This window comes from Fundulus heteroclitus, chromosome 20, assembly GCF_011125445.2.
Source record: "Fundulus heteroclitus isolate FHET01 chromosome 20, MU-UCD_Fhet_4.1, whole genome shotgun sequence".
Taxonomy (NCBI): Eukaryota; Metazoa; Chordata; class Actinopteri; order Cyprinodontiformes; family Fundulidae; genus Fundulus; species Fundulus heteroclitus.
Window position 1 is genome coordinate 16263547 of NC_046380.1, and position 26125 is coordinate 16289671.

Here is a 26125-nt window from a genome sequence, read left to right on the forward strand (position 1 = left end):
TATATATATATATATATATATATATATATATATATATATATATATATATATATATATAAGCAATAACAATATTGTTTAATGTATTACCAGTTTTTAAATAAAACTTTAAAGTTAGAATAGTAGACTTTTTTTATTGCAAATGTAACAGTATCATCTTTTATCATTTCATAAGGCATACACAATACAATCCGTTTCAGTCAGATGTCAACGTCTGATTTAATGTGTATCCCTATTTGTTATTTAAGTTGACAAGTCCCAATAAATATGTATGTTTTTTTAGGCAATAAACTGTTAACTATTGAGAAATGTGTACTTTCTCTTTGAATGTTTGTTCAGGTGTTGCTCATTACTCACTGTCAAATAACGGGGACCATGCCAACAATTTTGGAGATGAACTGGCACATATGCAGGTGGGCAGACAGAAGGGTTGCACAGCATGAGAAATTTTAGTCAGATACTGACAGGAAAGATAATACAGTGCATGGTTTGGCAGCATATTAAGAATTTCATATGCAAGATCTAAGACTGGAGCCATAGGAACACAGAAACTATAGGTTTCTGTTGCATCCCATTTTAATTTATAAAACTATCAGAATATACTGTAGCCAGAGGTGTCAAAAGTATTGAAGTTTACTCCTCAGGTAGAAGTATAGATAACAGGGTTTAAAAACACTACTGTAGAAGTTGAAGTATCAACCCGAGCATTTAACTCGAGTAAAACTATGAAAGTAATGTTTCTAAAACTAGGAAAATAAATAATCAATGAAGTAGGCACGATGTTTCACCCGCATCTGTGCCCATTGAAAATTAACACATTTTAGTACAATGCAATTATATTAAAGTAACAAATGTGTACCACAGATCTTTTACATGTGTTTCATGGAGAAGAACATATGATGACTGGTTGCCTATAAGTATTGCAATGGTGCAAATAGTATAACTTCAGCTGTATGTTAGGGTTAACTTTGTAGCGTGTTAACTTTGCATTCAACCGTCTTGGAAAATTCCTCTAGATATGGCAAGGGATGTACAAGAGGCTGCTTTTCTCTGTTCTAAACCTTGTTGCTGGTGCTTGGTTGGCACATTTCGCTCAAACTCTGTAATAAAATAAACTGAAATAAAATGTAAAGAGTAGAAAATGTAAAGAGTAGCAAGTAAAGATAATTACGATAACCAAGATTTCTACTTAAAGGAACAATAAGTAAGATGTTTACTGTAAAATCAACCAAAATCATTTTCATTTGTCACCTGGGATGGAAATAATATTCCCTATAAACAATCTGTCCTCTCCATCAACAATGTCTTAGTCAAGTTTTTCTCCTTTAAAACCTAGAGGTACGGTCCGGAATGACTTTGGTTATTTCTTTCTACTGACGCCTTGCTCTTCTTCTCATAAACTTGTACACGGTTTGCTTCTTGCGACTCTCAGCCATATTCAAAGTAAGCGTGAGAGCAGCGGAGGTACAATGAACGCTAACACTGAAGCTAACTGCTAAGCTAACTGGACATATAAACACTAGTTTCTGTTCTGTGCCACTCTTAGTGACTTGACATAACTATTAAGACTCATTTTAACTGCAGTTTTGTGTGGTTATTTTATTTTAAAAATGTACTTATTTAAAAAAAAAAAAATTAACATCTGCCTATGTTCGACTTTTTTATCCAGTGAGGACGCTTTACAGAAGGAGGTTTACCTTTTCACTGTTTAAGATACAGGAGCTTTTTGAGCGTCGTAGCATTAGTTTGTAGCTAACATGTGGCATTGTTCAGGGTTTGTGTCTTGCAGATAAAGAGGGTCAAGTATATATTTTTTGGCTGTACTCGACATGTTAGCAGAGTTTACACTTCCAGCAGCAGATTGTTGTTGAGATGAGCGACTGGAGGGAGAGGAGGGATTGATTATCTGTTACTGCAGCGCTGCAGTTGGAAGAAGTGCAACAAGTTGGGCAAATATGAATGGGTCAGTTTGTATTGATTTTGATGCAGAAGAGTGTCTTTGAATTGCACAGCTTACAGAAGCTGTACAATTATTGCCATCTTTCTTTCTGATAGTTTCATGGCATTGCCAGCAGATGGCACAACAATGTTTATGTCTGCTGACCGGGGCAAAGGACTCAGTAAACACTAACAGGACAAAAGCTTGGTGTATATTATTTTATTTGAAGATGAATACATGGCTATTTTTTTTATTTTATATGGTCATACCACGTGAAAAGGCCCCTTTAAAGCGGTCACAGTAATGTAGTTTGTTTTAAGCACATTATTCTTTTAATACCTGTGTGGGGGCTAGTATTGGAAAACATGGGAATTTTTGAAGAGAATTCAGTTCTAGAGATCCCTGGCTCAGAGCATCCTGTAATTAGTGTTTTAAATGTTTGAGATATTTTCTCCCTCTCTATTGGCCAATCAGTTCTTATATAAGCATTTTCGAGGTTTGGTTTTTGCTTAAAGGAGCAATAAGTGAAATTTCACTGCTAGACTGAGCACTGTCTGTGGGCCAAAACAAGATGTGTGGCAAGCCACGACTCTCTGTACCACCAAAATCTAAGCCCCGGACCAGTTATTCGTTTCAATTTTACTTTTTTTTTTTTTTTTTTCAAAAAAAGAATCCCTTTAATGTATGCAAGGATCATGGTGGGTAGCTTACAGGCCCGCCGGACAGCAATGGACAACGTTAACTGTGTTATCAGGACTACCGGCTACTTGCCTCACATAACAAACTTGTCTGGCCCTTTGCTGGTCAAATAATTAACTCACATACCACATTTTTAGCATTACATTGAATCAAATCAACATAGCATACAAGTCTAACAAGATTATAATAACAACAACAAATATTTTACTTCATACGGTTCACTCGTCCGGACGAGAAACGATAGCTCTGAATCAAACTGGAGCTGCTTCTGCTCTCCAAATGCTCTCCACCTCGGAAATGCAAGGCCAATGTCAATCCTCGTTTGGTCTCTTTCCTTATCTGACAACTTCTTTGCCAAAAGCCGTTGTTTTTTTTTTTTGCTGTAATAATGGGACCTGATCTTCAGCAAGTGAACGTGGTGGTGTCATTTTATGGGCAGGGAGGGGTTAAGCCCTGAGTGGCAGCCAATGCACACACTGCTGGTCCAGCTTTGTAAACAAGAGAGTGGAGAACAACACACAGAGACAATGTGTGATGTCATACCATATTCTATGTAGAAAGAATAGAAAGAATCTATCTAAAATAATAAGATAGCGCTTATTGCTCCTTTAAGGCCTTGAGGTTTCTGCCCAAATTGTCACTTCCACAACAAGGTCTTTGATAACCACAGAAAACGATTGGATTTTACTCTGTAAAACTTTTACATTTTTTAAATATTCTCTTTTGACTTTGAACTTTGCTGTTTAAATGTCCCTCAAAACCACCAGGTAACCTGTCAATACAAAAAAGTATGTGTGCTTATGAGCTTGTCAAGCACACCTTTAGCAACCCCGTGTATTCAGGCAGACACTGCATCTACAGAAAACATGGCTCTGTAAGTGTTGTTTAATTATGTCTTTTTTTGATGGCCTGGAACAATATGCTGGTCATATGTCACTGGCCACCTTCAGGTAATGTAGCTCTAGTTGGTGAATGTGGATGATTTGGTCGGCATAAAGGTCAGTCTTGGCATGCAGCATTACCGTCAACATTGACTGAAGCTATTTAGATCAACAAACCTTCAAGGAAAAGCTAAGCAAAATGGAGGACACATTCCTGTGCTGTCTTAATTTTCTTTTATGAAACATAGAAACATTCCTAACCATTTTGCTTAGTCATTTTCTTGTTTCTAGACAAGGACGGGTAGAAAACATTAGCTTTCATCTTCACCAAATTCTGAACAGGCTTATTGGGTTATTACGAATTGTCGGGGCTTTCTCACATTTTAACTTCAAAAAGGGCTTGGCACCATTAACAGACAAAGTGCATCTTGTGGATCTGTGCCTACATCCCACAGATGTATATCCACATGCTGGCAAAATCTTTGAACATCCTACTGTGTCAAGGTCATGTCCTGCAGTCTCTGAAATCAGCAGTTCTGTCTGCTACGAGTTCAATTTGCAGCATCATACTTTATAACGTACGCGGGAGCTTTTTGTCAGTTTCTGTCAGAAGTTTAAAACATTCTCACAGTTATCAGACTATCTTCAGATATCAGCAGTGGTTTATTGATGATGTTACCTCAGATTGTTGGTATGACGAAATATGTATTCCACATACAAACAGACAACACATACATTTGCATATTTGAACACATGAGGAATGTTTAAATACAGAGTTAGTTGCGCAGTGCAACATATTGACCAAGTTTAAAAAGTGACACCAAAACAGAAATGACTTCTGGTTATCACTAAGCTATGCTTTTTGGCAAGGTTTTCTCAGGATTAAGGATTGCCCAAGAACAGAATGCCTGTAACTGTAAGACCCGCCCGTTACAAGACAAGTTGCTCCACAAAAAGAATAATATGATAATAAAAAGACAAACTTCAGTTGGTTCTAGTGTGGCCACTTTTTATTTGTTTCCTTGATTGTTTTTTTGATTGTTTTTTTTTTTTTACATTTCTGAGCCCACGCTGTGGTTGGTTGGTCTGCTTTTCTATCTGATCTCTTACAGTATCTCACAAAAGTGAGTACAGCCATGGCACTTTTGTAAATATTTAATCATAGTTTTCCAAGGACAACATTGTAGATATGATACTTTGATACAACGTGAAGCAGTGTTAAATAAGCTGTACACTGACTACTTGTATCAAATTATCATATCTTCAGTGTTGTCCCATGAAAAGATATAATAAAATATTGACCAACATGTGAGGGGTGTACTCCCTTTTGTGAGATACTGTGTCCAAAAAGGTCAGGTGTATGTTGGTGTTGCAACATTGTGGCTTTGAGAGAACCTCAAAGCAGAGTTATTTAGAGATGATGGAGAGACCCTCTAGTTACTGCAGGGTTCTGCAGAATACAAAACTGGGGTGCTTTGATTCCAGCTCCCCCTCTGTGTGGGTGGGTGGTGATAAAGGGCAACAGTGAGGCAAAGGTTCACTTTGAATAATAATATTAATGATGAACCTTTTAATAATCTGGTTGAGGCCTGATTAGCTCGGCAAAGCTTGAATGACTGATGCCCCCGGTAAATATTAAATCTTTCTTGCAGAATGTAAATAAAGACACTGATCAGTTTATGTGACTGATCACTGGTTTTGTTAAGCTCTGACCTCCAATATTCCAATGTTGGTCAGTTTTGATTTATCTTCAGTATCTACAATATTTTTTAGGCAATAAATGTATGTAACTAAAACATAATACTTTTTTTGAATTGAACTCTCTTAAAACAAAAGGTTTATGCTAAAGTAAAACAAGTATTTTTCTAAAAACGCCCCAAAGTTACAAAGCTGTCTCCCTCTCCATCATTGGAAATCTACAAATGCACTTAAATCCTGCAGGTTCTTTGACAGAGGTGTTTATACAGATAAAACCAAACTAAAAACAACCTCAGGAGAACTCCTTTACAATACACATTGTAGACTGCTAGGTTTTTACTCTTACTCTTTTTTGCATAGCTAAAAATAGAATGTTCTCCAACAAATACTTTGTATTTTTCTAAAAGATCTATTTATAAATAGATAACACTTGTATGCAATCTACTATTGGAATTTTTTAGTTTACTTTGTTATTATGTTTTAGACTGGTAAATCCTCCACTAATTTATTGTAACTATAGAGAGCCTTCCTATTGTGATTGATCATTGAACATTTATATTAGGAGCATGCAAGTGTGGCAATAATTGGTGTGTTACACAGCTTTGTAGTTAAGCAAAATTTTTTGTATTATTTCCAAAACCACAACATGATTACAGATTACTCTGAGTATTCCCTGTAATATAACGTTAACTGTCACATTTTAAAAAAACATTGTTTCCTAACCCAGCTTGTCAAATGAAAGAGAAATTTAGACTCTCCTAAATGATACCACAGATCATCAAGAGTATGTATTTTCTGTAATACATTTAGCACCCAAAATCTTCTGATATCTAACTCTGCACTGTGGCTGCTGGTGAGGATGGTCAATAGGTGGACTGTGAAAAATCCTTCACTGAAGGTTTTCAATATTATCTTTAGTTTGATCTACAAAGGTTTAGTTAAAATAATTCTGGTAATTATGGGTGTTATTGGTTCTGTCTAATGAGTGACATTTTTTTTTGTTTTTTTTTTGTGGACATAAAATGGTCTTGGCTTTGAACTAATTTAGTAAAACAGTCTGCCTCCTTAGCTTTTCTGATAAAAGTGTAGTTTGAAGAGGACAGGGTGGGATAACTAAATCAATTAACGCCAACATTACAAGGCAACAAGAATTGGGGAATTTGTCATTGAGATAGAATGACTGCACAGGAGAGGTCAGTCACTGCAGAGTGAAGTAGTGGTTTACTTACTGGTGAGACAGCAGCAGCGGGTTCACGGCTCAGCCCATCCTCCCTGTGACAGCGCAGCGTTACGTTCTGCATCCCTGCTCTGTCGTCAGAGAAGCCCCAGCCTCCCACCCGCGCACACCTCCTCTCCTCTCTGCACCAGAAAGGAGCAATCTCATCTCTCCTTTTCTTTTATGTCCTCGCTCGCTCTCTGTCAGTTAGTGTGTGTACTCAGAATGAGGTTAGCGGCAACAGTAGCAGCAGTAGATAGAGACAGCAGAGGCACAGTTACTGCAGCAGCCAGGAGAGGCTGTCCTTCAGCTGTGCACCATCTACTGCTGCATTCACCCCTGCCCTGAGAACACAACGCTCATTCCTGTGCTCTCTCTGTGTTTCTCCCCGCTCCTTCTCTCACCTCTCCGAATTCGTTTATCGAATTCGACTCCCTCTTTTCTTTCTCTTTCTCTGTAGCAGTGATGGGGAGGACCACCATGTAGAGAACGACAGGCAACAAAAGCAAGAGCAGAAGAGCAGTAATGGAAAGCCACACATGGAGTGGGTCTGGACTGCAGCCGTGGTGAGCCTGAGAGCTACATGACTTGAAACCACCATCATTGCCCTTCTCAGGACCTTACCACTCGGGCTGTCCAGCACTTACCTGGATGCTCCCCATTTGTGATTTGCAATCCCCTTTTCTTCCCCTGCACCGTTGCTCTCTTTCCTGCGCTTTAGTTTTTTTCTTTGTAGTGTCTTTTTTTGTCTGTTAAAATCTGTTTCTCCTGAAACAGAGGCTTCTCATCCGTCTATCTCACTGGATTTTTTTTCCCCCTCTTTGTAATATCTTTATCCCCAAGAAGTACTTGCTTTTCTTCCTTTTTTGGTCAAAAATGCCTGCTAGAAATTATTTTTAGATTTTTTTAATCAGACTGAGCTCTGTTGTGCAATTATTTTTCTTCTATAAGCAATAACAAACACTAATCCAACTGACTTGAAAGCTGACAACATGGGGGACATGTCCAATAGCGATTTTTATGCCAAGAACCAAAGAAATGAGGGCAACCATGCGGCTGACTTTGGCTGCTCTGTTATGGAGCTGCGATCGTTGATGGAGCTTCGTGGCACAGAGGCAGTGGTCAAGCTCCAAGAGGACTATGGAGCAGTGGAAGGACTGTGCAAGCGATTGAAAACCTCACCCACTGAAGGTAAATCCATGTTTCCTACTGATGCACACAAAATGCATGCATAGTTGTGTGTTGTGTCATGTTAAACATCTGATGTGTAGAAAACTGTAATATTGTTGGTGTATCATTGTATATTCTGCTGGCATGTAAATAATTTACCTGTATTAGAGTACAACAGGTTTTTTTAAATTACTAAAAGCTGTGGTAGATGTACATAGATATATAAACGGTTATGAAGCATTTGAAGAATATGTAAGCACAACGTTAGAATAATGCTGGAGGTAGGGGGGGGATCCCATATTAGGCGCTTATAAAAATTCTGCGCTGTGTAGTGAGTGGGAAACCTATTTAGTATGCGCAGAAATATCTCTTAACAGTTTAGCCTGTCCCCCCCCCCCCCTCCCATCAGATGCATCCCACCATCTCGTCTCATCTTCCTGTTCAGCCAATCAGCTGTAGATTTATTAAAGTAAAGGTACTGTACACATGGGATGCGCTGGAGTGTTTGCATACGTGCACTGAATATGGTTGGGATCAAGCACATGAAAACATTCATTTATTCCTATTTCATATTTTCAATGAGGTGTAGTCAAGAAATTTATTTTGGCACAGGGACAAATGATAAAATAGCACATCTCTAATTGTATGGAGCTACTAAAGCATTGTAGGTTAAAATCCTATATACCAGGTCACCTGTAACCAAATTCTGTTTACTGTATATTTTCTTACCTAATCACCGTAGTGTGATGTTTAAAGTATTCTCCAACTCTAAAGTCTGCCTTTGTAACTTCAGTCGTGCAACTTTATAAAAGGACACAAACCAAGCAAATTCAGAAATAACCATTAACTTCCTAAAATGCCCAGGGTTTAAGACATTTATTCCTCATTCAGATCTCCATCTTAATTGATATTGATGATTAATCATTTTTAAATAGTTATTATGGGGGTTATTGTTGTGGCACTAGTGGCGTTTCTATTGAAAGTAGGCTGATAAGAAGGGGGACCGAGAGAAGGGGAAGACATGTGGCAAAGACCGCAGGTTGTCCACGTCGAGGACTAGGGCCTCTGTACATGGCTCGCACATGCTGCCCCTTTGCCACCGGCGTGCTGAATTTATAACAGGGCTTTTACCAATGAGGGTAGAATTTTTCTGCACATGCATTGTTTAGTTTTTAAGTTGTGCTGTACCAATAAGGTCCTTTGCAGAAGAAAAGAAGAAAAATGCTAGATTATTAATTCTTAATTTTTAACTCACGCATAGGTCTTTTTTTGTACCTTATACACAGAATATGGGTTTCTTTGAAGGTAATAGTGATAGGATCACAAGGCCATCTGGTGATTCCTATGAATGATTTAGGGGCTGGACGGGTTGTCGGCTACTGTTCGGTTTTCTAAGAATGGAGTCATTGGGTTGGTTTGTTAGAAATCTGCCTCACTTGAGATTCTGTGAAAACATTTTTTCTCAAGTCTTTGACCACAAAAGTTATTTTCTAAAAGGAGAGAAAGTTTAGGAGAAACTAGTGTTCAAGATCAGAGAGATGTAGAGAAGATCAGGACAGCAGAACTATTTTTTTGTCCAAATCTTTGGTGGCACATATGGGTAACCTAAACCCTTAAAATAAATGTAACTTAACTACAACTCCTAATCAGAAGCCCATAACCATTTGTTTCCCTTTAAAATATATGTGACACTATACACAGGTTTACTTCTTTTAGCCAATTTGCCATTTGGTCCGATGAGGCATGTTTATCTTCCACCCCACACAGTAACCAGAATGATAAAGGTAGCAGATAACAAAAAATCTCCAAAACACAATGTTAGACAGATGCAGCAGACACTGTGATCTTGTAGTCATATGAGTCTCCATACTGACCATTTGAGAAATATACAACATACATGTCAGGTGGCTATTTGGGAGTGATGTCTGAAAGGCCTCGTGCTCTTCCACAATCACACACTGGGACTTTAACTCGAGCCTTGTGCTTTGATCCGATAAAACTTAAATCGAGATGTCTGCAACATACACTTCAGGTGTGTCTGGTGTGAAACAGAAGAATTTATATTTGGGGAAAACCTTAACCGCAATGTTAAATAAGGGTGAGGATCTCTGATTTTCAATGGAGTGCGTGGTATCTGAGTTCTTTGAAATACCAAGGAGATTTTAAATAAGACCCATCCATCCATCAATTGTCTATAACTGCTTATCCATGCAGGTGTCATGGGGGTGGTGGTGGTGGTGGTGGGGGGGGGGGGGGGGGGGGGTTAGTCCCTATCTCCAGTTGTCATTGGGTGAGAGGCAGTGTACACCCCAGACAGGTCAGTCACAGAGCAATATAAGCCCCTTTCACACTAAAACTTTACCAATCCATTTTTCCCCAACAAATTTTGTAGTTAAATAAATTGTCTAAATAGTGTATAACAACACAAGTTTTTTTTATTTTAGAGTACATTCATTATAATTGTGGAACATTCCAACAGATGCCTTATATTTTCAGTTACTACTCCCAGGTAGATGGGAATCCCTTCTACTGGGATGTAGAGGGGAGTAGAGGCCTGGAAGGTCAGAATGCAGGAAGAGGCACACCACAGCCAGCATACCACAATGGAAAGTGTACTTCAACTATGTACCCCTACCCTTAACGGGTATAGATAGATAGATGGATGGATGGATGGATGGATGGATGGATGGATGGATGGATGGATGGATGGATGGATGGATGGATGGATGGATGGATGGATGGATGGATGGATGGATGGATAGATAGATAGATAGATAGATAGATAGATAGATAGATAGATAGATAGATAGATAGATAGATAGATAGATAGATAGATAGATAGATAGATAGATAGATAGATAGATAGATAGATAGATAGATAGATAGATAGATAGATAGATAGATAGATAGATAGATAGATAGATAGATTCTGAAAGTTTTTTCACTTATAGTATATTTCTATTGGCTATATAATAATAATAATACAATTCTATTCTGTGAACTTAATCTGCAGATCATATTTTACACCAGAAATAGGATTGTGATAATGCTTACCGCCATCATGTGTCTGTTATTTGTGTCTCAGTTGAGTGTAACGTGCCTTGACTGTGGTTAATCTATTAACCTATGAGGCATGAAGGCATAATGCCAAATTCTTGTCACAAGCTGTTAAATGCAGCCTGATGTGATGAAGAGAATGTTAAAGTATTTCACACAGATGCTTTACACTTATGAAGCAACACCACATTTAGTAGCAACTATTCAAAGAAAACATATTAGAAAAGGTTTCCTCTAGTTCTCATCATTTACTCTTCTCAGTAACTCCCTTCCTTGTACTGTATACTTGCACCCCAGGATGTAGTTACACATGTGTAACCTTGTCGGTAATGGTGAGGTGATGTCTCGGCTTTTTTGTCAGACAGCCAGCAGGTTAATGCCATGATTCTGCCTTAAGTTGGAAGCTATGCTGTCAACCTACATTTTACTTTCCAAGAACATGTTGTGAATGTGACCTAATTCTTTTATAAAAGGACAGAAGTCATCTGGTTGGGACTAACTACAACTATTTTCACAAGAGAAAATGCTAAAATACATTGGAAGTTCTCTTTTTGTAGGGTACATTAAATTTTACAATAGACATAAAGGCAAACCTAATTTTGAAGAAGAAAAAGCACGTAAGGCATCAGTACCATTTGATGTTGTGGTAAACTATAAAACAAATACTCATCCAGACCTTTGCCAAAAAGGTCTCGATGAGGACAAGGACTAAAATCTGCTGATTCCACTTTATTAAATCACACATAAACATTTTGTGGAAAAAAAGCCATTACTGCCTCGCAGAACAAAACACATTCAGCACACAATTCACCGCATAAACAAGTTGTACCAAATTATTTTAATTATAGCTTTGTAATTATGGATTGTTCTGATTCATGTTGCATATAGTAAAAATTGAAGAGTTTTTCTTTCCAAGTTGGATGAAGTGCTACTGTGCATTGTAGTCTTTAGAGACATTGGCATAAATGCAAATAGTTTTGAATGATTTATCCATCTGTTGTAAAACTGTTTGTTTTTTTAAATTATATGAGATGTCACAAATTTAGATCCATATTTTAACCTCTTGTCCTTCAGTATTTTACATTGCCCATCCTACATCAGTTTACTTGCTGTTTTTATCTCTCCACCTCTCCTCAGCCTTGATTTTGACAGATATGCCTGCTAGTGCATACATTTTCTTCCTCATCCAGTGCTTGTCTTACACCTGTTTTTTGAGGCAATCCAACTCAGCTACTCACCATACCTTCATTGCTACGATATCTTCATTGCTACATCCTTTTTTCAGCACTGGCATAAAGCAGCTTAAATAACACTAACAGCTCAACCTCAACTCCCTTATCTGTTGTTTGTCTTCTCTTCCTCATCAATATAAAATTAAAACCTGGGATATAGTCAATGTATTTACCAATGGCATCTGGCTTAGGCTCTTGACCATTTCCTTTGAAAAACGGGTAAAATGTGCATGCCAGTGCTAGGTTTACATACTTGCACAGTGGGTAATTTATTAGCTATGAATTAGGGCAGTTGGATATATTTTCCAAGTTATAGAATGATACAGTACTTAAGAAAGGTATTTTAAAATTATATTTCCTCATGTGGCAACTGCAAACTTAAATGCATTTTAGTTTTATTTTAAACTGATAGACCATCTCAAAGAAGTGGCTAACTGTGGAATAAAAGGCAAAGCAACAATGGTTTTCAAAGCTTTTTTCAAGTAAAAATCTGAAAAGGGTGGTATGCATTTGTATTCAGCCTTATTTACTCTGATGCCCGTAATTGTCACCTAATTAGTAAATTGAGTCATCCTGTGTGGAAATAGCTGTTTGTATGAGTAACTGTTCTTTAAAGACCTTAGAGGTTTGCTCGAAGGTAAGATAAGTTTATTTCTAGCACTTTTCAGTAACAATGTGATTCAAACTGCTGAACAGAAAAACATTACAGACATAGGAAAGAAAAAAACGGTTACAGACAGGAAAAACAAAGGAGTAAACTAAATAAATACTTTACTAGAATTCTTTCATACTCTAACAAACAATACAATACAGAAAGACTTAATTGTTTCTAATAATAAGAAGAAATAAGCTAAGTATATAGTTGGGGATTTCTGATCTAAAGTCATTTTGTCCAACCTTTCCAAAGCTACAAATTGAATAACCTATTTTGTTTCGTTGTTTCACTGGAACAAGCATCATCACTAAAAATTCAAAGCTTAATTATTTTATATTCATACATTCCTCAAAGCTACAACTTAAGGTCTCTGATCTGACCTTTCTAAACCACTGCTAAAGTGGGAGAAATGTTTCTATTCAAGATAAAGTTTCACTGAAACAAGCCTCATCACTAAAAATTCTAACAAAGCTACAACATGAGTTCTCTGATCTGACCTTTCTGACACGACAGCTAAAACAGAAAGCAGCATAGTAAGGGAAGAATGCATAGTAGAGGTGGTGTGTGTGCGCCTGTGTGTTTTAGTGTAATCGTGTGTGTGTGTGTGTGTGTGTGTGTGTGTGTGTGTGTGTGTGTGTGCTATGTCAGCACTTGCAGCCATAGTCTTTGATAGTGATCGAATGTTATCAGGCAGTTCATTGCACTCTGTTCCAGGTCACAGATGTCACAGAGCATCTTGTTTACATAACATCCAGCAGAAATTAAGATTGCAAGGGAGCAAGATAGCAGCATTTGTTTTGTGCAAGCAGACTCTTGTTTTTCTGTCTGCTTTAAAGTCTCACTGGCACATCTCAATGGCGATTCCAAAACAGCCATAATTATGGTCATTCTGCCAGAGTCCAGCTTCCAGCTTTCTCCAAGATCATTCCCATCCTGCCAGCAAGTTCAGAAACTGCAACTTGCCCGCAGTTCTGCTTACTCAGAATTTCAGTCTGAGTGCTGGTAGCGGACATATCCCTCGCATAGTTCAGGCAGGCTTGACATGGGCCAAAACAGCTGAAATCCTGTTATCATAAATCAAATTTTAAATACGTTTTCAACATCCTCGACTGACAAAATGGACAGACACAGGATTCTCCTCCTAACTGCACATGTCCCGAAGGGCACAAAAGCTCTCCTTCGCCCAGTGTTTTCAATGAGAAAACTTGATCAATTGCGTTGAAAGTCCAGCTGACCAGATCAATAATTTATAGTTTGGAAGATATGTAAAAAGAGGCTCCAAAAAATATTGATAGAAGCAGGCAGGGAAACGGGCAAGGGAGACGCGGAAGGAGAGAAAGAGAGGAGAGAAAAGAAAGGAAAAGTGTCTGCCTTTACTGAGAAGCAGGAAGAATGTCTAGAGAACATTAGGAAACAAAAAGCATCAAAAGGACCAAGAAGCATGATAGGCCAGAGATAAAGGTGTTGAGAAGATTGAAGCAGAGTTGGGTTCTTCTGCAGTTTCCCAAGTTTGAAACAACTCACGGAGGACAATGTCAACTAATTTATTTATATAGAACATTTAATACAGATACCTCTGTCCAATGTGCTGTACAAAACAAACAATATAAATATGTAAAATAACAAACACAAAACATTGAAATACTGAAAATAAAATACTGAAAATTAAAAATAATAATATTAAAAGAGGAGAGATAATAAAACCATCTGCTCAGCTTGAGTTAAAAGCCAGCACAAATTGGTGGGTTTTTAACATAGACTTAAAAATGGTAATGTTAAATGGCTTGTACTTGTATAGCGCTTTATCAAGTCCCACGACTTCATTCACACATTCACACCGTGACGGTGGTGAGCTATGTTAGTAGTCACAGCTGCCCTGGGGCAGACTGACAGAGGCAGGACTGCCGTGCAACGGAGCCACCAGGACCTCTGACCATCACCAGCAGGCAATGCGGGGTAAGCATATGCCCAAGGACACAATGACTGAGACGGTCGTAGTGGGGGATGGAACTGGCAACCTGTCAATTACAGGACAGCAAATAGCATAGCTAAATTTATTATTCAATAATGGGTAGAGTAGGACACAACTAAAAGTCTATGAAGACATGACTGTCCACCTAAGCTGAGAGGCCAGTCAAGGAGAGCGTTGTTCAGAAAAGCAGCACCATGCTGTGGGGATACATATTTTTCTTCAGTAGGGACAGAGGAACTGGTTAGAGTTAATGGGGGAATAAATGGATGCATATTCAATATAGGGCAATTCTGAAAGAAAACCTTTTTGAGGCCTCAAAAGACTTGTTTGGATCAAGTCATATTGATGTTGTAGACTGGCAAAAATAAACTCTAATTGAGTCTATGGCAAGACTTGAAAAGGGATGCTCACCAATGCTTACCATCCAATGTGACTAAATAATTTTTAAAGAATCTCCAAAATTTTGTGAATCTAGAAGTGCATAGTTGGTCAAGACGTGCCACAGACAAACTGAAGCTGTGATTGTGTTCATCTATCACTATATGTTTTGACAGTAACAATGCAGTTAAACATATAGTTGACATAGATTACAGCTGATGCTTTGCAGAAAAAGTATGTAGCAGTTTGGTCAGTCATTTTGAGCTCTAGTCCCTGGCTGGAAGACGTAGAGTGCACTGAGGTGTTTGGTCGTAATGGGACAAATTGCAAACAAATTTAAGGAATGTGAATATGTGTACACTTCTCATCCAAAGCACAGTTTGGTACGTACATTGTTGCTCTTACATTAGCTTAATGTAGTTTTTGCTGTATATTTATTACTATGCATCTTTCGTCGTCTCAGACCCCTAATAATAGCAGCCAATTTAGACCCTCAGCTATTGTGACATTTTGCTGTGGTTGAAATCGGTTCCTCCTCACAATGCAGTGGCTAAAGCATAGTAAGCACTGAACAGCATTTAAAGGCTCATCCATTCTTAATTCAAGGACTCCATGTGTGCGTACTGACAGTGTTTATGGTAACAAAATGACAAATATTTAACAAAATTTATCACAAAACATTTCCCTAAGAGTCATGTGAAGTGATACTCTTGTTTATGATTTAGGTGCCAAGATAGAGGCTGTTGATTGTTTTAGTAGATACATAATTGTATCCAATTGGAGCAAGCTAGGGTCAATGGTCTTGCTTAGGGACCCAAAGTGGCAACCTGCAGGAGTTGAACTCATAACCTCTGGGACACAAGCACAATACTCTACCCACTAGGACACCACTCCCCTAAATTATTTAGGGTATAGATGATATGTTACAGATAATCTACCAAAGTTTTCTTGTTGGCACATTTTGCAGCTAAATTACAAACTACATTTTCTTTTGCAAAATCTGTTGTTTTTACCTGCAACTTTAATTCATCAATACTAAGAGCTATAATCGATCAAATCAGATGTTAGCCAGGCCAACCATGACTGGCGTTTAGACATTTTAAAGCCTAGTTGTTCACATTGGGCTAAGTAAGGCATGTCTTTAAAAATATCACTTTAAAAGGAAGATAACTTTTCTTTTAATTACAGTATGCTATTATGCATATCTACTTCACCTACAGTAAATCCTTTGACTTCCTACCTACCTTTGTACTTCCCCACTTCTCATTTTGGTTTCCCCAGGCCTCCTCCCCATCAACCTTTTCACTTGCCCTTTATATGCTTCTACCTCCCATCACTCTTAACTTGCGTCACCTTACGTCTCCTTCCTTTCCTTTTCTCCTTTGCTCCAATTTCTATTTCAGTGTGCTGGTCGGTCGCTGGTTTCCCACTGGGCCAGTGTTCAGTGTACCCTAAATAGACCTGCTCTACATTAATAACCTTCATCATGTCTCCCTTCTACGGTCACATCTGCACAGAGTTAGTTACAATGTGAAGAAATGCTGGGAAAGTAGCACAATATTTTCATGTGACCTTGACTGTTGATTGATATTTATCTGTTTTTTAATGAAGTAAAGAGAAAAACTTCACCGAATGTAGATTGGATCTAGGTTGTCCAATTGTCACTTATATAAGGAATGATAAGAAGGAAATGCTAATTCCCTACCTTTTGTGTCAGCAGTGACAATAATAATTAGTCCCTAGAATATTACTCTGTGCCTCTTTTTTGTAATAAGAGAGGGTCTTTGATGGTTCCTGTGATAGCACTTCAGAAATCTTATTTGCCACTGTGTGACACAGTTGGTAGGACAGGTAACTCATATACAGATGCCAGCAGTCCTAGGCAGCTGTATTATGTTCGATTCCTGGACTAGGTCAATTACGTAACCTCTTTCCCTTCTCTCTGCCTCCTTGCCTGTCACAGTCATTGTATCAGTTTAATCTAAAGAGCTTTTAACAGCAAATGATTAATCATAAGCAGAGCAGGTGATGTAGGTACATAGATGTAAGACTAAGAGAAGTAACACCAAAAAAGTTAAAGATATTTTGGTGTTCACTATTGTAGTACAACTGTATGATGGGAATATTGTATGTTGATTTATTCAATGGTCTTAACAGCGCTAGGAATTTGAAATGCTTTTGCCGCTTTTCAATTCAATTTAGATGAAAAGAGCTACGATGTGATTATAGATAGATTATTGAACAGTTTCACTTAGCAACACTGCAGACACAAAGACACTTACCTTATTGGCTTCCTTTTAGCTGCAAAAAAGCCAAAGCTTGGTTTGAAGGTACTTTTCCTATAATGCAGACAATCCGGAGAAACCAAGGTGTGTTGATAAGCCCGTATGTTAACTTTACTGCAATGTGGTAACTACAAAGTTGAGTAAAACACTAAACTTTATGTTAAAGAAGGATTTAAGTTGGTTGATAATGATCTTGTTTCTACAACAACATAAGATAATATAATCTGTTTAATTTTGAGCTACTTATCAATAGGCCCATTAATCCTGTGTTCAGCAGTAAACTAGTTTTAGCTGATGTTAATACTTATTTTTAATCTAAGTGGCATGAAACTAAAACACATTGGTGAGATCACAATCAGGGTAAGATAATTCTAACTTAGACAACTATTGCCACATAATCTTATGTCCACATAACTTCATTTTCTGATTGGTGACCGCTTGAGGGTTGGTTGTTCTGGGGAGTGAAAGAGAGTCACATAGCAGCTTCTTTGGAATGTATCAGAGAAACGGTAGATTGCTAAGAAGGATTTAGTTTTAGTTACAGGTGAAGCAAGAAATGTTGGACCCATAATTTATCAATAAGGTCAGGTATTTGCTAGTTCAGATTGTGCAGAGGCCCGATTTACAATCACATCATAGCTTTCTGCATAGTAATCTAATTGAATTGTGAAGTGACTGATTCCCAGTCCTGGTTGTTGTGTTGGTTTTATCTTTATTCAAGAATACCCTACCCTGCCTTAATTTACCCTGTGGGATTAAAAAATGCATTAAGTATTGTCCTTGATATAGCTACTGAGTTTGATGTTTCAATATTGTGACAACCATACTCCTTCAATAATATAGATACAAGAAAATATTTTACACACAAAAGACACTTGCTCATCATACGTATTAGTGGGTTGACTGTTGTTTTCAATTGATGATATTTTCCTGATCATTGCTATAGACTTCAGTGTTTACAGAACAATTTGATATCTAATTAATTAGATATCGGACAATAAAAAAAATTCTTGCAGATCTATCAGTCAAAGGACTTCCAATAATGCAGAAGATTGGATATGCTTTGCTTTCATTGTTTATCTGTGTACTAACAATCTAGCGCTGTGCTGTTGTAATGCCCCAGACTTCACTACTGTTTTTTACTCTATGTTTTTCATCTGAATTATGTACACAGCTCAGAAAACTGTTTATTCCTTTCATCTGTCATATTTTTTCCTTCTTTTTTCTCTTCACTTTCCTTCTTCCTCTTCATGTGTGGAAAGTTCCCATTCATTATACCAAGTTTTCTCCTATGCGATCTTTCTTCTTTTCTCAATCTCCATCATTCACATTCAGCTTCTGTTTGTTTTCTTGCAGTCAATTTATTTCATCTCTTTGTCATTACTTTCCTTTCTGTCTTCACTTTGATATTTACACACATTTGGCTATTCTATTCATTGTGCTTTTCCTTATCCATTCTTGTCTGTTTCTCATCCCACCTTCCCGTCTTTGTGTCTTTCTTCTCCCTTCATCCATCGTTCCCCAATGATCATACTAATCACGTCCTCCAGTCGTGGCACCTCAAGCATGTTCCCCTCTGACGCAGTCTATTTAATCTCTGTCCCACAAGGGATCTCTCACATGGAACTGCAGTCTCCTTAATAAGGACAATTTTTCCTGCTCCGCAACCCCTCTGCTCCTCCTCTCCTCCCCCCTCTGATATCTGCCCTTCCCTTCCTTCCCCTTGTGACGATGAAAAGGGGCTGGAAGAAGTCAAGAAAGCCAAAGAGTGAAATAGGAGGCATTGAGAAAAGGAGAAAGATATGGCTCTCAGAGGACAGATAATAAATGATACACAGCCTTTTTGCTCTGAGCAAAACCACTGTCGACACTGAGTGTGCACACACAAATACATACATTGGCACTCACACAGGTGATCCCTGCAGTGTAGAAGCAATGACCTTGAGGGAGACTGTAGCAGTATTTTGACACAGCAGTGAAATATATACATTCTTTTACATAAATATAACAATCTTTATTTTATCATGATATCCCTGTGTTTTAAGGACAAAATAAAACACAGCATTTATAAATATAAAATGCTAATGAAATGATCTGTCTGCACAATTTTCTAAACTTTTGATTCACACAGCAGAAATTTTCTAACTACACACTAAATAAAGACTTCAATTACACTTTGTTCTAGACTTTTGCTTTGATAAATCACTTTTTCAATAACTGTGCATGAGCAACACTGTCCTGCCTCCTCTTCCGCTCCTCAGGGGGATCGCGTGAAAAAACCTCCCAAATCCAATCTGTTTTAATTTCTTTATTCTGAGCTCTTCCTCCTCGTCTCATAAACTTGTAAGACAGTTTGCTTCTTGTGACTCCCAGCCATTTGCAAAGTGTGCATGAGAGCAGTGGAACTACAATAGATGGCTAATATCTAATCTCACTGGATACTTAAATAGAAACAAATAGATAGCCACAGACAGCCATCAAGCAGAAATGAACAAGAAACATACATTAGTGCACATACATTGGCGTTATGTGATTGATTGGCATGTGGGACAACTAATAGATAAGAATACCACCCCCATACACGGTCAATCCCTTAATTTAAGCTTAAAATAATCAAACAGATGTGTTTTGGAACTTTTAGGTGCTCAAATATCATGCCAGAGAAGGAAAACAATTATATGACATAGCAGCTAGTCACTGGCTTAGTTAAATTGTAAAGGGACCGCAATCGGAGCAAAAACAATTACTTCATTATTTTTTATTTACTATTGAGAATGCCATATCATCCAAAGACTTCGTGGGGTATAGAAATATCCCCCAAAAAGGATACAGTCATGGGCAGAATTTTTTTTTATGCTTCAAACTCTTTTTATGACAGTCTGAAAACCATGTCTCAGTTATCACAAACTTACCTAGCATTAACTGCTTAGTTGCTAATGGCTGTTAGAGGCCCTACTTTGAAAGTTCTTGCTGCTCGTTCTGGGCATATTTTTTTCCCAAGGTGTCTGACAACTATTTTGTGATTGGTCAGGACTTTGATGGCCATGGTGAAGTTGAAAAGTGGAAATTTATGTAATTTCCCTTTTTTTTTTATCTGAGTGTGACCACTGTTGTAATCTAAATCTATCAGAAATCCAGTTTCATAATATAAGGTACTTTTTTTCAAAATAGCAGCAGGATTTTGAAGAGTTTAAAGCCCAGGAGACAGTTTTATTTGTACGGTTGGATAAACCACAGCACGAAAGCCACACTGTCCTAATTAAAAATTAAAAAATCCAAATTAATTTAAAATGTACTTTGTATTTGATATAGATAACTTATTCAGTAACCGCAGGTGTCTATTTTTGAAAGGTAATTTTAAAACTAATTCTGTAATTTTAAATGATTATTAACAAAACTATATGCAGAAATTGTTTAAGTGAGAAATACTGACTACTCATTTCACGCTACAACCAAAAGTTTGTGAATTTTATTGCAATTTTATATAACAGACCAAAACAATTTAGTAAATAATTGCCAATTGGCAGGAAAGGCCACATGGTTTTTACAATTGATTTCGAATGAAAGTTCACAGTTTGGCTTGTATTTATAATCAAACCCTATGAGTCATTATTTTTTAAAAGCACTTGTTGCTATAATTACACCCTCAAGCCATTTCGGGTATGTCTCTCCCAGCTTTGCATATTTACAGACAAAATTGTTTGGTCATTCTATTTGGGAAAACAGCTCAAGCTGGGCCAGATTGGATGAGGAGTGTTTTTAAATATCATCAGGGGCTTTTGCCTTTCCACTCTTGCATAGGGGTCAGATTTATGAAGTGCATGACTAACAGTGTCCCATTGGCAGACTGTCCCACCGGAGGTGTGGAATTCAAAATATTTCTTGTTATCATTGCTATCTTGGTTGCTTATCTAATTTTGGTCGGCAACTTAGTATTAGTAGTCATGTAGTTGTGCCATAATCCTTCTTGTTTCAAATGCATTAAGAATTTCTCAATGGGAATTTCAACACTTGGGATGTCATTTTAGAATGAAATCCTGCTTTCCATTGCTGATTCCTAACCTGTCTAGTTTGTTGTTTGGTCTTCTTGAAGCTATATGTTAATAACTGTTCTGTAACAAAAGTCTGAGGCCTTCACAGAACTGCTGAATGTATACTGATGTTAAATTACTCACAAGCAAACTCTTGTTTTTTGTATTAAGTTACTATTGGCACAGGATTTTATTTAGGACTATCAGAGGAAAGGGACTGAATACTACTCCAATGCACACTGTCCATATTTTATTTCTTGAAACATTTTTTGAAAATCATGTATCATTTTACTTCTATGCCACAACTCTGCACTACTTTATGTTTAAAGTTATTTCAAAAATATTATGGAAAAGATAAGTGTATGTTTGTAAAAGGTTTAAAGGACATAAATGCTTCTACAAGGCCCTATATCCATTAGCTACATGATGAACCTTGCTGGTTAAATAAAATATATTTATTTATTTTGTTAAGACTTAGCAGCACTAATGGTATTTATTAACAGTAATCAAACAGAAAAGGTAAAAAGACATGTAGCAAATGTCCCAAAGTCTGTCGGCAGCTGTATCGAGGTCTAACAGCCAATGCTCTACCACTGTGTGACATGTTGCTCCAAGTAGACTTAAAAATGAAATTGGGTTTAAACTAATGGACAGTATTTCTGAAGCATAGTGTATATATGGTATCATAAACAGAAATGGTTCTACCTTGCTTAAGAATAAATGTAAAGTGCCTTGAGATGACATGTTTCATGATTTGGCGCTATATAAATAAAATTGAATTGAATTGAATACAAAACACATGCATCTACATTGAATTAGAAGAAGAATTGAGCAAGCAGTTAATCTGCTTGTACCCTACTTAGGACCAAAGCAAGGCAAGGCAAATTTATTTGTATAGCACATTTCAGTACAAAGACAATGCAAAGTGCTTTGACGAGTCCCCAAAGCTATGTCAGAGCTCTATGATCCCTCACTAGCATTATATATATATATATATATATATATATATATATATATATATATATATATATATATATATATATATATATATATGTATATGTATGTGTATATATATATATATATATATATATATATATATATATGTATATATGTGTATGTATGTATGTATGTATATATATATGTATATATATATATATATATATATATATATATATATATATATATATATATATATAATGCTAGTGAGGGATCATAGAGCTCTGAGATAGCTTTGTATATATATGTATGAATGTATAAAACTACCTCAGACGACAGCACCTGGAGCCAGAATAAACACAGACAGTTTTTAGTCTGTGGCTGACTCTGTGCCTAATGATTTATTTATTTAGCTTTCTTAACAGGTTTTATTGTTACTTAACTTTATTGGAAGTTTACTTTCCTTTGCTCATTGGTAATGTATCATTGTTTTATTTATGTGTGCTGCTAAGGCTTGGAGCCACCATGTGTGTTTCACAATTATCCTCACATTATCTTGTAAAGGAATCTCAAACTAAGCCTTTTTATTCTTGCCTGAGAGAATGGGGTTACCAATGCAGAGATAGACACACTTAGCCAAAGGCACAAAGTCAAAGAGAAAAAGTAACTCTGATGTACAAAAACACATCATTTTAGCTTTTGCCCTAATCAGTCCCTTTTATGTGACAGCAATATTCTGCTCCACCCCTTTTATCCGTTAAACATAAGTTGGAATTTCAGGCAGTCTTTGCTGGGTAATTTGCTGCATAACCTTTTTCTAAAGCTTGCAGTTCAGAGAAAGATTTTTTACTTAGTTATGATAATTTGTTATATCATTCAGGGATAAATTTGCAGTTGGGTTTATGAAAGAAGAACTGTTAGCTGGTAGTTAAAACTATTTGGAAAGAAAAAAAAACATAATTTAAGCTCTGCTCACATCAGTTATTTTTTCCCTATGATTCAGAAGTCCTTACCAATCCTAGAAAGTATGGAATCTGAATTAAAGTATTTCCCGGTCTGCCATTGTCAGAGAGGTGCCCAACAATCCAATGGCCATACAATGGGGGGCTACTAGTTTAATTTGCCATATTGAATTATAGAGAGTGAGCTGCTGGTAGTTTAGCCACGGTTCAGTCTTTTGTGGTGGAGGATTTTTCATTCTCCTCGTCACCAGAGGTTCAGAGAGCCCAGTGGGCCAAAGTCGTTGGCTCAAGCCGCTGACTCAGCAATGTGTGATGTTGGTGCTGTCGAGGCAGTGGAGGACAGGATGGGCTGAATTATATATTATCTAGGGCTGGGCAACGATTAAAATATTTAATCGCGATTAATCGCCCTGATTAATCGCGATTAATCGCGATTAATCGCATTGTATTTACAAACTCCAAGAATGAATTCAAAAGTAGTGTAAAGAGCACTTTTATTTTAATGTTCTGCTGCCATATGAACAAAAGTGTTGTAACATTTGTAGCACTTATTTTATACTGGATATTTTCAACCCATCTATTGAATTTAGTGCACTAGTTGATCTTTTCTTCATAAGAGAACAGCAAGCACTGCAGCCAAAATATTGCCTTTTTTGACCTTCTGTATATTAGCCAGTCCCTAAGCTTGATGTATCATGAAACTGTTGACCTTTTGGGTTTTGTGGTTTTTATTTTATTATTACAATTTATTAATAATAATAATAATAATAATAATAATAATAATAATAATAATAATAATAATAATGTTATGTTCAGTGTTTTTTCGCTAATCCACCTCTTATATATTTCAATCCTTATGTAATTTTGTCTGTGTTGTGTGCACCTGCCTGTTGCTTTCATCCTATAAATTTCCCCGTCGTGGGATAAAAAAAGGATTAGCTAATGTTATCTTATCTTAAATAACACTTTTTAATATATGTACTGGGTTCTTTCAAGGTCTTAATTACATGTTATGTGTGGGCTCCAGTAACATCCATCCATCCATCCATCCATCCATCCATCCATCCATCCATCCATCCATCCATCCATCCATCCATCCATCCACTGATCTACCTGGATGTTCCCTGGAGGACTGAAACGCCTCAGTCAGAGACATCAGTCTGTGGGTCTGTCGGGGCAGTGAGAGAAGTTTCGTCTCCTCTCTCCGTTTCTGGGGCTCGTCGTTTTCATGTTTTTTCACTTGCTTAGATAAATTTGTTGTGTTTCCACTGAAATGAACCGGCTTTTTACAAAACATACAGCTTGATTTCATTTACGGTATTAAAATAAAGCCGAACGGTGCTACTTCCCGTGTTCATGTTTTTTCGCTGCTGCGGTCTCTCTCAGCTGTTTGTTTGTAAAGTTTGTGTGAGACGTGAGTGGGCGGGCCAGGCTGAGCCTGCGTGCTGATTGGCTGGCGCCGCTGAGCCATGTACGAGAGGGGAGGGGGAGCGAGAGAGTGCTGACTGACACTGACTGAAGGCACGTGAGCAACATGCGTTAATGCGCGATAAAATAAATATCGCCGTTAATAGTCTAATGAATTAACGCGAAATTAACGCGTTAACTTGCCCAGCCCTAATATTATCATATTTATTTTCCGCTTTGTAATCCAGTGCAGAATCACCGACAGTTTTGCACATGCATGATTCATTTGCAATGTGGGAAAAGAGTGGAGATGATCTCATCAGCTCTCTTTGCTCTGACTGCAGGCAGGTTTCAGGATGAGGCAGCAGTGGGAAGGGGCTCAAGACAGTAACTGTAGACCAATTGGTGGTTTTACGTAAATTTGCCAGTAACACAGAAAAAGTTGCTGCTGGTCGTTATTTTTAAGGAAAAAAGTTGCTTAGAGGTATCTGAAAAGTCGTTTAATTGGCAACAGTGCTCGCTATAGAGGCACAAGACAGAGCTGCTTTTATACCCCACAGTGACCTGACGTCAGTTTCTCCAAATGACATTACAAAAACCTTTGAAACAATAGCAATACTGATTCGAAATTCAAGGCAAGTTGAGGGCGCCACATTGATGATTTTAGACACAAAAACAGGATTTCAACAAACATGCAGTAAATTGTCAAAATAATGACCAGGATATATAGACAATACTATAAGACAACCATGTTAACAGTTTATTAGCAAAAAAAAAGATGATCAAAGGGTGAGTCACCCTTTAAGTCGACAATTCATGTTTCAGCATGACAGTAAACCGAGTGGCCTCAAGAGCAGTCTGTAAAGTTCCTTGAATTACCCAGCCAGAACCTAGGCTTAGATCTAATTGGACAAAGAGAAAAGAGTCAAAGCATTTTATACCAATGCTGCCCATCCAATCGGACTGAGCATGAGATGATCTGCAGACAAGAATGGTAAAAAACAACAACAACCATATACCTCAAAACAAGTGTGTCAAGCATGTAGAGACATACCCAAAACTGTCATTGCTACCAAGGGGACTTGAATAACAAATACAGACATAGGTGTGAACATTTATACAGCAATTCTTTTTAAATATCAAAATTTTTGGTAAATGCAATAAAATGTATGAAAACATGTTTTTGTGTTGTCATTATAGGTTACGTTGTACGCTTTTTAAAAAACAAACTCTACTTCACATTTAGAATCATTCTGTAAGCAAGTTCGTGGGAATATCTGGAAAAAAAACAGGGGTGTGACTCCCTCCTGGTAACACTCTGCTTTAAAACATAGACTGAAAAGGGCAGAGAGCACAGCTTAATTAAGTCTGGCAAAACTAGGAATTTGTATACAATAAGTGTCGTAACCTTGAAAATATTATATCTTTAAAACTTTAATTATTAATCATTCAGTGAATGTATGAGCTTTAGATTATTTTTATGTGTGATTTTTATTATCTATTGAATTATCAACCAATAATAATAATAATAATAATATTATTAGTTTTTTTGTTTATTTTAGATTCACTTTATCTCTCAGCACCTAAAAGTACATTTTACTTTTACTTTT

At 37.2% G+C, this 26125-nt stretch overlaps 1 protein-coding gene across 17 annotated transcripts in view; it reads left to right on the plus strand.

The window, feature by feature from the left end:
* The window catches only part of atp2b2 (ATPase plasma membrane Ca2+ transporting 2), a 164067-nt gene that overhangs the window by 64237 nt on the left and 73705 nt on the right, over window positions 1-26125 (plus strand). For 7 of the 17 annotated variants that reach the window (XR_002428548.2, XR_004933596.1, XR_002428549.2 and 4 more), the window contains exon 1: window positions 6532-7621. Coding sequence is in view for 12 of the 17 variants with exons in the window: in XM_036152176.1 (XP_036008069.1) it covers window positions 7423-7621 (199 nt within the window). In the remaining 5 variants the exon portion in view is untranslated. Of the gene's footprint in view, window positions 1-6531; window positions 7622-26125 lie in introns of those variants that run through there. The other 10 variants (XM_021319887.2, XM_036152174.1, XM_012869298.3 and 7 more) reach the window with 4 other exon arrangements.